Source organism: Aulostomus chinensis, chromosome 15 (genome assembly GCF_037954235.1).
Source record: "Aulostomus chinensis isolate RoL2024-O1b breed Wild chromosome 15, RoL_Achi_v1.0, whole genome shotgun sequence".
Taxonomy (NCBI): domain Eukaryota; kingdom Metazoa; phylum Chordata; class Actinopteri; order Syngnathiformes; family Aulostomidae; genus Aulostomus; species Aulostomus chinensis.
Genome location: NC_141334.1, coordinates 25,634,055 through 25,646,346, shown reverse-complemented (window position 1 = coordinate 25,646,346; position 12,292 = coordinate 25,634,055). Strand labels below are relative to the sequence as shown.

Genomic DNA, 12,292 nt, shown 5'->3' with positions numbered 1-12,292 from the left:
GAGAGATGGAAGATGCTGCAAAATGTGTTGAAGAGCAGTAAATTATCTCCCCATCACATCCAGAGATGCACTTCCTCCAGCTGCAGCCCGACAGGAAGCGTCCACGTCTTCCTCTGCACAGCTGGATTCGATCATCAACACCACAACAAACCTGATACGAAGACAGGATGACGCCATCAGAGTGTCAGCACAAGAACCTGAAGTTGCAGATTCTGGCTCATGGAATCTCATGAAACTACAAATGAGGTTGCTCATTTACACCCCTGTTCTCTCTCTCTCTCTCAATGCACATCACAATAGACATTAAGTAGATATTACATTGATTCTATTCCACTACATTTGACTCATATGTAAACGGGGGAAACAAACTTTGCAGCTTGTTGCACATTATTTAGCCTCGTTTTATTCACAACAGCTAAAAACTGTATCAGTAGACAGACCAAGAAATAGTTTTACACCGCACGAGACACTTTTCCTCAATCAGGAGCAGTAACGTGTGAAAAAGCAGGAGGCACGCACGTTAGTACAGTACAAGGTTTTTATCAGTCGTAGGTGTTAATTGGCAATGGATTTCAGTAATTTTTCACTTTGTTTCTTTCAAGTTCATTTAAAATTTGTTGTAGTGTTGAAGGTTTGAGCAGCAGTCGTGTCACGGCTAGGCCTTGGTAGCTTCGGTTTGATAGTCAGCCATAGCAGCGGCACGTGGAGTCCAAGAATGCGTCGACGAAGCGAATACTGTTGAGACGCCACAGGAGTTGTCTCACATGATGAAGTCAGTCCTTTTAACAGCAATTACTAGAGTTTGGATTTTCCCACTGCCCATTTCTTTGTTGTAGGTTTGCAGGCACTTCTCTCTTGTTTTTCAACTGCTGAATAAAACCGACTGTGCTTCAGTGGCACAAGTTTGTAGGCGCTGAAGTCTTTGTGAATGACCTGATGAGTATTTAAAATGAACTAATTTGAAATGGCAAGGAAGACAGATCAGTGAAAACATTCTTGACTTTGACATGGTCATGATGGAGAATCTCTCCTTTGTCTTAACTGGGAGTTGCTCATCTAAAACATGGGGCAGCCTGCGAACCTGGTTGTGGGTGGAGCCCCGGCTGCAGCACGGGGTCTTTCTGGGTGAGTCTCCATGTTCTCCCTGTTCCTGCTGGGTTCTCTCTGGTACTCCAGCTTCCTCCACAGTCCAAAGACATCAAGAGGGACCAGGTTAATCCAGACTCTAAATTGACCGTAGGCGTGGCTGGGAGAGCCAATGGTTGTCTGTCTCTATGTGTTGGCCCTGCCATGGACTGGTGACCTGTCCAGGGGGAAGGCTGCTGGGATAGGCTCCACCCCCACCACCCTCAACAGGAGAAGATGGAGGATGGATGGATGGATGGATGGATGGCTGGATGGATGGATGGAGGGAGGGATGGGTGGATGGATGATTTGGTCATCTCAGAGATTGTGACAGACCATGTGAGAACCACACAGTTACATCAGTCCTAAGAAATTACGGTCCTCTGTTCTCTGATCTACCAGGATGCTAACGGTGATAACACAGGCGAACTTATGAAGACGGTCACCACAGGAGGTGGCGGCTCCAGCCCGTGCTCAGATCGTCCTGGAGGGAACAGAGGTTGCAGACATTCCCAGGGCCTGTGCCTTGCTGGGGGGTGATACACACACTCAACCTCAGCTACCCAGAAGAACTGACAAATACTTCTGAAGTGTTTCAAAAGATTTTCTCAAGCTAGATGATCTGAAAGTGAGCCCTAAGGTAATGTTGCTGAAGAAATAAACTGCTGTGCTAAAAAAAAGTGAAGTTCAGTCAGTTTAAGAGGTGTTGAAGTTGTCCTCAAATTAAAGAGGAAATACTGCCCTGTTATTTGCAGTGTTTTGTTCACAGTGTGGTGGCCGATCTGCTGAGAGTTTAGTAACTACACTTAGATCAGACTTAGGCACTTCTGTACAAAAGGAATCAAATCAGTCTCAGGAGCACGACTGTCAAAATGTTCTCTTTTTAAGACAGTTTTACACGGCTGCTTTATGTTTTCAGTTGTAAGACAGTTATGTAAGGTTTATTTTGTTGTATGATTTATCTTATGAAGGTTACATTTCTGTGTCCCATTAAAATGTCCACTTCAACTCAGTCCTGTTAACTGAGATGCCGACTGGTGTTTGAATAAAAAGTTACATCATAAAACTGTAATTTCAATGTGTGATTTATTCTCACTTAGATAAAGAAGTTCTGGTACTAAAAAAAATTAAGGTAACAATTTGCATGGATATTTCTGAGTAGAATGAAAGGAAAAGAAGTCAGTCAGAATAATTAAGAGGAGTAATTGGAACGCAATGAAAATAAAGATGGATCAACTTTAATACCAGGGCGTGATGGGAGCCACCATTAAGGGTCTATCTCCACATGTGCATCCTGTTGAGTGCCCCATTTACCAACCATCGTCTTTGTCAACCGTCATTCAGTAAATGCACTGAAAATCTGATTTATTTAAAACAGACACAACAAGAACAGCCATTCAAACTTGGAGCCCCTGTGCACCTCTCTTCAGTGATGCACGCCGTTTTATTGTCTCATTCCAATCGAACAATGAAAATATATTTCCAGTGAACTGTGGATATTTTGTTTGCTCGGCATATATCCATATGTTATTTGCTTTCAAAGATAGTAAACCCGCTGGAAAGAGTAGAAGCGCAAAGTCAACACATTCTGAAGAAATGATCTGCAACGGCAGCCACAGAGCCCGAAAATGAAAATGGCCTCCATATTATCCTGTCTGAGAGGCAAAAACAGTGACAGCCCATGACACGCACCATGAGAAATACCCTCGCATGTGTGAACTGAATCTACCGTCTGCCAGCGAAATCGGCTGCAAGCATTTTCTCAAACATTGTCAAGAGATAAACCCAGGCTGTTTTCACCTTAAACTGTATGATGAGGATGAAGCAGTTGAGTGAGGTTGTTTGTAGGAATCAGCCTCACTATTATGGAACTGTCTTGGACTTGATGAGGGGTGTCGTGCTATTTGGGTTCATACTGGGGGGGCCACCTGTGATGCAGGCCTGTGTGCGCACACACATGTAGCTCCTCTCTGAACACAACAAAGTCCCCATGGGGGCCCCGACCCCCGTGCATCATGAGCTGAGGTGAACCACGCAGTGTCCTTGCCATCACAGGGCAGCATCACCACAGACCACTTTGGTTAAAAAACCCTCTCTGATGTGTGGCGATGGCGGCTTGTCTCCATGTTGACCGCACAGGAGTGAGGAGAGCAAGACAGAGAGAGTTCATGCATGTCTCTGTGAATCAATCAATCAATCAATCGGACACGAGCGGGGCGGCTGCATGCAGATGACCAATTATCACAGCGCTGTTGTGTCTAACATCAGAGAATTCTCCTTAAAAATGAATTGTAATTTTATGTTGCAATTTTTCTCAATTTGAGAATAAAATCCCAGAGAGAGGTTCTGGTGGGCAGCTGACACTGACGTCTGTAGGGATGATCCGTGTCAGCGACCCTCCGACATTCAAGCCGCAAATGAAATGGAGTATAAAGTAGATTTCTGCCTCAAAAATGTACTCAAGTAAAGAGGAAAAGCGCGGTTGTAAAAAAAGGAAGGAGAAAAGTACTCCTTCCTTCAAAATAGAACTTTGTGTGTTGGCCCTAATTTCACGTCCTCGTCCAGGAGCGTCTCGTGGCTGCTGCCTCTCACTTAGATTTGATTCCATTGCAATAAACAGTCCTGATGTGACATCACCATCGCCACTTCAACACACAGCATTTCCTCACCGCAAAGCGAAAGGTTTCATCGCTGCTCAGCATTTTCACCTCAGAGCGCACAGTTTGAAGATTGAGCTTTAGCATATTTATTGACCGTAACGTTGTTACGATCTGCGGTTGTGAGTCGATGGCGTCTGCTCCTGTTGAAGCCCCACGTTCATGATATCAACCTTGTTTTAAGAAGAAACAGGATTTTTAGTGATGTGAGAAATACTACGCTACCCACAATCCTAAAGTGTACCAGCGACATCTCTTGATTGGTGGAGCAGGTTGCTCCCGTGCAACTATGTACTGAAACATAGTTGTTGGCCATTTGAGTTTCACAAGATTATTATTAGATTAATTGAAAGGAAACTGACTGCAGAAACAGGCTTTGTTTTTCTGGTGAGAAATATTTAGAAATCACAAAATTATGAGTGAATTACAGGCATCAGTGATGCTTGAGTTGGCAACAACTAAATGGCCAGTTTGTATCGTTGCCTTTTTCTCTGTTCTCCTGCTGTCTCGCACCAATTGAAATATGTTATTGCCATGTTTCCTACAGCTTCCCTGCAGCTCTTTTTTTTTTTTTTGAAAAGAATGGACTGAAAGGTCAGTGGAGGATTGGAATGGAGAATGTAGTTCCTGAGCCATTGTTGCTTTGCTGAGGTCCCTATTGAGCTCTGGACCTCTCGCTGCATGATGGCGCCTGCTATGACTGCATCACAGCACATAACCATGTTTTCCTGCTTCCTCCCCTACTGAGCTTCTCAGGCGGGATGGAGGAGTTCAGCACCTCGACATACCAGCGCAGCTGTTAGGAGGATGAGATAAAGGAGCTTGCATGCCTTAAGGTTGCGTCACCAGTGTATGCTGCTACCGTAGCAACCTGCGTAGATCGATTGTCGTATTGTGGGCTGAGCCTGTCAATAACTATCGCAGATTTGAATTTCGGAAAATTTGTATTGAATTATGAAAACTGAAAACTAAAAAAGAGAAGCAGCAGCCCAGCAGGGCTGACTTGAACTCTTTGACGGACAGCAGACACACAGCCTCACTGGCTAGAGCGAATGTAGGTCAAGTGATGGAGAGTTCACGGCCAAGGTCACCAAACTGTTGTTGTCTGTTGTTGTTGTAGCCTGCAGGCGGAACAAACCTTTGTGTCTTTACATTGATTTGCAATCACCTCACACACACACACACACACACACACACACACACACACACACACACACACACACACACGGACAAACAACACTGCTAATGTCCTGGTTTGTCTGCATTTCTTCGATTCTCTCTGATTTTGTCACTTGAGGTGCTGGACTGACGTTTCCTGCGTCCGGCGGTGACATTTATATATGAGCAGCATTTTCATGGTGAACTCAGCTGTTATGCAGCCAAAGAGCTCCTCTTCAGCCTACTGAGAGCCTGCAGACATGTGCATCTGCTAACTCCTACCCCGACTTGGACCTGCTTACCACAGACTCTTTGCATAATTTGAGCATGACACGTTCTAGCAAAATGGACACTTGACCAGAGTTGAACTGCATGCATCACTCTCTGTTGTGTGTTCTGGGTGAAGCCATACTATTGCTACTATTAATTTTTGATCACATTTTTATCATCCATCCATCCCTCCATCCATCCATCCATCCCTCCATGTTCTCCCTCTTCTCCTGTTGAGGGTGGTGGGGGTGGAGCCTATCCCAGCAGCCTTCCCCCTGGACAGGTCACCAGTCCATGGCAGGGCCAACACATAGAGACAGACAACCATTGGCTCTCCCAGCCACGCCTACGGTCAATTTAGAGTCTGGATTAACCTGGTCCCTCTTGATGTCTTTGGACTGTGGAGGAAGCTGGAGTACCAGAGAGAACCCAGCAGGAACAGGGAGAACATGGAGACTCACACAGAAAGACCCCGTGCTGCAGCCGGGGCTCCACCCACAACCTTTTTGCTGGGGGGCCGCAGTGAGGACCACTGCTCCACCGTGCCGCACATTTTAATTATTTAAAATGGTTTCCAGTCAGTGGATCAAGTTGTTTTTTGTCACTTACTAGGGTTGAGTGATAAGCTCTTGTTTCAGATCAATCCTGTGTAATGGAGGTCTCCAGTTTACTATCCAATTGTGTGAGGGGTGGGAGGAGCTATATCACTGGTGGGCAGCAAGAATGCCGAACAGAGAAGTTGAGTTTCAGGAGAAGACCAACTTGTAAGGTGGAGATTAATGCCAACTCTCCTATTTCGGCTCCTTTAGTTTTTACCAAGCTGATGGACGCTCCACAGCCTCTCTGGAAGCTCTGCAAAAGACGTGTGCCAGTCAAAGACATGCAGGCTGCTCATTTATTTGCACCTCTGCGGACTCACCGTCCCTCAGAGGCTCTAAACCGCGTCAAGCTAGCACTGCTAATGCACCCCGCCAATCCTTGTTAATGACAGCCTTTACAAATAGTGTAAAATATTCATGGCAGCCCGCATAACAACTGTTAGAAGATATGTAGCAAAAAAGATGCAAATGAAAAACGGAGACACGGTGTGACAGTGATGGAAAAGAAACATGGTGGACGGGAGTGAACAGGGACATGGTTAAGTACCAACATAGTTTATTCGTCAAATTAGGCTTTATGCAGGGGGACACGTCACGCCAGTCAAACAAAAAAAAAAAATCTCTAAATATGCAGTTGGGTGCAAAATTACAGAGATTATTATTTAAAAACCTCTTATGAAAGTAAGTTAGTTCATAGGTGATCCAATCATCTTCGGATACGTCCGCTCAAGGTCTGATGAAGGGGGAGAGCACCAAGTGGAACAAGCCTAGAACTGTGCTTCAATATTTTCATCTCATTCACACTCTAATTCCAACTCTCTTGTGCAGTACAGTGGTGAGGCAGGGCGCCGCTGCATGTCTCAGTGATGGAAGCCTTTAATCGTTTCATTCTGTCCCTGAATTCGAGACACTTTCGTGAAGTGAAAAACCAGCACAACCTCATTCACATTACAAGAGGGAACGTGTGTGTAAGAGAGCCTTCCTGACCGTGTTCAGCTGCTATATGTCAGAAACCAAATCAATACTTCATCTTTGACTTCTCCCTCCTACGGTTTGTTAACCAGAGCATTCAAAAGCCACTTCACACTGTTTAATTGCAAAGCACAATGAATGTTACCAAAAAAAACCATGCTCCAAGTTGAATGAGCTTCTCAGAATGCCTTTTGCTAGCTAGTTTACAAGTTGGCATCCTGACTGATGAGAGCTGATCTGACCATCCATCCCATTTCCATCAATTTATCAATCAACTGTAAGATATTTTCAAAGAATATTCTAATAGTTGCCAGCCATGTAGAATAGTATAAATTACCTTGTAATTTCCACTTTATTCCTATGAATTTTTGATATTTCACACATTGAATACTCTACTTCTACACAATGACATATGATTTTTTTTTATCTGACTAAAATAACTGTGGTGAGATACTCGTCACCTGGCGGCCACAACAACCAGGGATCTTTACGCGTCTGATGCTGCATCATGACGGTTCTGCTAAAGCGAAGCAAAATGGTCCAGTTTACGCCGTGGCGGCAGGCTGCTGCTGGTCTGCCGTCACTGTATTTGTCTATTTCAGTGTGGCAATCAGTGGTTGTGGAATACAGCAGCAGCACTACACAGGTGCAGGCTCAATAGGTCAGTGCTTAGATCAGCTTCTATCAAACTGTGCAGTCGAAGCTCTTGGTGTCCCACAGACCTGAAGGCAGTGGTGGTGTGGATGGGAAAACATGCACGTGGTCTTCTAGAAGTCATTCATGTATGATGGAAAACAATTCCGTGTTAATACACAAATTCACAACATTGAACAATCTCGGCGTATACACTCGTCTACATATGTGGAGTGTGTAGTGCGCGTTTCTCAGATCAATGCTCTCTAACAACGCATTTGCATTCAAGCTGAGACAGCTGTTACACACTCAGGTGGTAAAAACGTGTTTTAACTTGTCCCATTGAATGCATTCATAGCACTGGAAGGCTGAAGACCTTCATTTGGTTTCACCGCAATTATCAAAATTTCAGCTTTCAAACAGTCCTAAATGATAATAATACATCAGAATCTTCTGCTCTTCAGTGCAACAATGAAGTCCTGATTGACTCAGCTGAGACCAAAACCACTTGACCAAAATTTGACAAAGATTTGGCTGCAGGATATGAACAAACTCTAAATAGTAGAAATGTACCTCATAACTATGTTGTACTGCACAGAATACTTGTCTGACTTCACTCCCCAGCTGCGATTGTGCTGTTCCACTGAGCTGTGGGACGTCCTCCTGAGGTGGGAAGTGAGCCACCATCAGTTCAGAGAGAGAAGAAATGCGCAAAAGGCCCAGAAATCTCTTCGTTTTCACCGGGTTAAGATGACTTTTCATATTCTAATTTGTTCTGTGCATTATTCTTGGCATTTGTGTAGAAGCATACATATTGTGAAGGGATATTTGAAACCTCTGCTCCAGTTGGTAGTTTCATTTTAGAAAAGAACGTGGTGTGATATATAAGGTGAAGTGGAGTATAATAAAAAAAAGCTTGACTTGACATTCCACAGAAATTGCAAGGTTGTGATTTAGAGAACAGGTAAAATCACAGAAGAAGAAAAACTAGTTGGAGGACAACGGAGGACTATAAATTTAAGTTCAGTTAAAGGTGTCGCTGCTGCAGGTCTGGAGGTGTTGTCAATGTTCCTGGCTGCCATAGGACGAAGAGCACCCTGTGCGGTAGTCCAGGAGGTGTCATGAGAGGCAGCTGGGACTGACCAGTGTGGGTTGAAGGTTCAGGTGTTGCTGTTGGCGCGGCTGTTCTCTGCCTCATTAAACCTGTTGTTATTGTTTGGCAATATTCTGGAGACAAATGGGACATGAATCTAAACTTGCCAATGATAACTGGTTCTGGTTCTCTGACATCTTATGAGCAGCGCGTACCAATGCACAGATCATCTACATATCAGACTGGGAGCGTTACGTCCTCCAGTTCCACTGTACAGCACATTGCTCCTCACTGTGCACTCTGGCTCTGTGAGGACCGCACATCATTTTCAGCAAAGGATCTCACCATCTGGTGTCGGCCATTAACCTCACCTAATGTAGTGAGTGGGGACCAGACTCCACTCACTCTCCTTGAGCAAGGCACTTAGTCCTTAATTGCTCCAGTGGAGCAATGAATGAGGAAATTAGATTAAAAAAAAAGAAACCCCCCTGATTTTTCTCTGCGGTTGTGTTGTGTGTTTCACTGATGCCTTCATGTACTCACGAATCACACAGCCATCAGTCTCACAGCGTTAGCAAGAACAACATAGAGCTTGTGCCAATACACACACACACACACACATATATATATATATATATATATATATATATATATATATATATATATATATATATATAATATTTGGATCTGCTGAAAAGGTCAACAGAAAATCCAAGATACTGATTTATGGCCGAGAAAAGGAAAAAGCAGTTTTAAAGAAACCAGCTGCAGCTGTAAAAAAGCATTCTTGAGTTTTTGTTTTGTTTCATTACCTTGGACGAGGACGTGCACGACGGTGGTTCTTGGTCGACTGCTTGTCTGGACTGCGCAGACATACTGGCCCTCATCTGTCATCTCCACATTTTCAATCTTGATGGTATACTCCTCTTGATTAAGCGTCACCAGACTCACCCTGGAATCCACTGACCATTTCTCTTCTCCGGCATACAGTATACTCGACCGGTTTAGCCATGCTGTGTGTGTGACAACGTCCCCCTGTGCACACCTGTGAAAGAACATTTAAAAAAGGTTCAAAATAGGGCTTTTACAAAGGTGCTCAAGGTTTAGATGCACAAAGACTGTCAGATTTATAAATCTTATAAAAAAAACGTGGAATATTTTTTAAAAGGAAATATGCAATTGAGCCAGAGATGCTATTAGAGTGTCTTCCATTCACGACTAACACTTGATTATGCATTAAACTTTTGACAAGGTTTTACGTCTCTGTGGGCTGAACAATCATCCCGCTGATTAGCACACCTTCACCCAGAGAGGACGAACTAATCAGGGAGACCAGCTGGTGGAGTGTTTGCTTGAGATGAAAACACACACGACTCTGGGCTTTGTGCTCACGCTGCACCAGCCGCTCACCAAAACCCGCAAAGGCTGAAACTTTGCGGTGAGAGTGGGGTGAATAGCCACTGGGTCAGCTGGTGTATTCTCATACGTGTCTCTGTCACCATCCAGTGGCTGACAGAAGACTCAGACTTAGCCAATTAAAAGTTCAATTAATAAACAGCTACTCCATTCAATCAAAGACCACTGGACAAGTACTCTGTCGATACACCGCTCAAAGTACAAGTTACTTCTGTTTTAACATGGATCAACATCAGTGATACATTTGAGTTCATCAGCAGGGAGGAAGGGTCCAGGACTGGTGATCAGAAATGTGATAAAAGAAAAAAAATAGCAAAGTTACACGAAAAGAAAACAAATCCAACAGTGAGAAGCAGGCATGAATTTGGAATACAGTAAAGCACGGAAAGTATTGTTGAACTAGCAAGCAGAGGGGCCGGACTGCAGAGAGCAAATGCTGGATACGCTTGCTCCTCGTGAAGTCAGATATTTCCCACCAGGAAGCAACGACTGAACGGCCGGCCAAGTGAGCGGTCAACTCAGGATTCTCGTTCACAAGTTTCCTCACTTTGTATCAAAGTTTGAGAACCCCTGCTGCAGACAGCGGAATGGCAGGCTGATAATAATCTCCATCTACCCGAGGCAGTTGACAAGCAGCTCATGTGGTTGGGATTAATACTTCAAACTATCAGTGGTATGTAAAAATAATAAGCATCAGAACTTCTCTTCGGGCTGCACGGTAGGGCAGTGGTTAGCACTGTCACTCAGGTTGTGGGTGGAGCCCCGGCTGCAGCACGGGGTCTTTCTGGGTGAGTCTCCATGTTCTCCCTGTTCCTGCTGGGTTCTCTCTGGTACTCCAGCTTCCTCCACAGTCCAAAGACATCAAGAGGGACCAGGTTAATCCAGACTCTAAATTGACCGTAGGCGTGGCTGGGAGAGCCAATGGTTGTCTGTCTCTATGTGTTGGCCCTGCCATGGACTGGTGACCTGTCCAGGGGGAAGGCTGCTGGGATAGGCTCCACCCCCACCACCCTGAACAGGAGGAGAGGGGGAACATGGAGGGATGGATGGAGGGATGATGGATGGATGGATGGATGGAGGGATGGATACGGATATGAGCGGAGTGGCCCACTGCTGGAGGAAGGGAAGTCTGACACTGACTCGTTCATCCACTCATATTCACTTTCCTCCGTTTCCAGAATAACTGTCCGACTGACTGAAAACTAGACCAGTGTCAAGTGGCAACTTCTATTAAAGGGATTCAGCATTGAGCTCAGCTATTAAATAAATAGAGGCCAAGATAAACCAGGAAATGTCCATGAAGAGGAAGTCATGCTCTACATTCTCAACCTTTTGGAGTCATGACCCTCCACAATATTCAGGTTGCTGTTTGAGACCCACTTTTGATTTTCTGCACATTTTTGGAGAAAAATAAATTCCATTTTACCTTTATTGTGTGACCTTCCCTTTTACCTACAGTATATATGTGTGTACAAACACACACACACACTTTCTCTTTATTTTTGCACATGCACATGTGTGCATGAGAATCACGTGTCTTTGTACCACAGTGGAACTGGTTTACGGTTGAGCTCTTTTGTGTAACTGCATGCATGCAGCCTGTCATTGTCATTATTGGTTATTGCAGCAAAACAGGTGGTAGATGACAAAACTGGCTCCATCTTTTAAAAGTGTCTGTTGTAAATGTATCAGTAGATGCTATCTGTTTAGATGCCAGCACAGAGGTGGGCAGGAGTGAGTCTGAAACAAGGACAGACAGGAGGCTGACTGCAGCGCTGCTGAAGGTGAAGTGTGTTCATAGCGAGGTAATGTCAGTGAACCCTTCTAACAACAGCATTTATACCTCAGAAATCATCTAAGAGGTGATCATATCTGAAGATGATCTCAATCAACACAATCTATAACTGTCAGAGCTGATTCACAGCAATAATCCACAATCCTGGATAATCATCCCATTGCTTGTCGGTCCATGGTGATGCCAACCTGCTATATGGCAACACGGAGGAGGGAAAACCACAAATAAACAAGAACATCTGCTACATCCCTTAGTTAGCAGTTAGTTCGTTAAACGTAAAAGACCAAATGAATAAAAAGTCATTATACAGTACCAGAAGCGTACCTGCAGCCCCTCCTCTCATTCCAAAACAGAGCATTTGATTTCTTCTAATCCAAAAAATAAAAGTATTTTGACTATCAGCAGTCACATTAAATCACATTATCAGCTTGCTCATTCTGACATATTTCAATAAACTTGAACAAAGTCACTGTGTAGATGCAAATGCCACCAGGTTCCTTTCATTCAGCGGCAGCCCACACACTTGGCCTCTGACATTTCGAACTGATTCGAGACAATGAGCCATAACTGCATT

At 44.3% G+C, this 12,292-nt stretch overlaps 1 protein-coding gene across 3 annotated transcripts in view; it reads right to left on the bottom strand.

The window, feature by feature from the left end:
* ntm (neurotrimin) overlaps positions 1-12,292 on the bottom strand; it is a 485,612-nt gene that overhangs the window by 54,054 nt on the left and 419,266 nt on the right. For all 3 annotated transcript variants that reach the window (XM_086225657.1, XM_086225655.1, XM_086225658.1), the window contains one exon: positions 9,320-9,552. In XM_086225657.1, the coding sequence (XP_086081783.1) occupies positions 9,320-9,552 (233 nt within the window). The remainder of the gene's footprint in view (positions 1-9,319; positions 9,553-12,292) is intronic.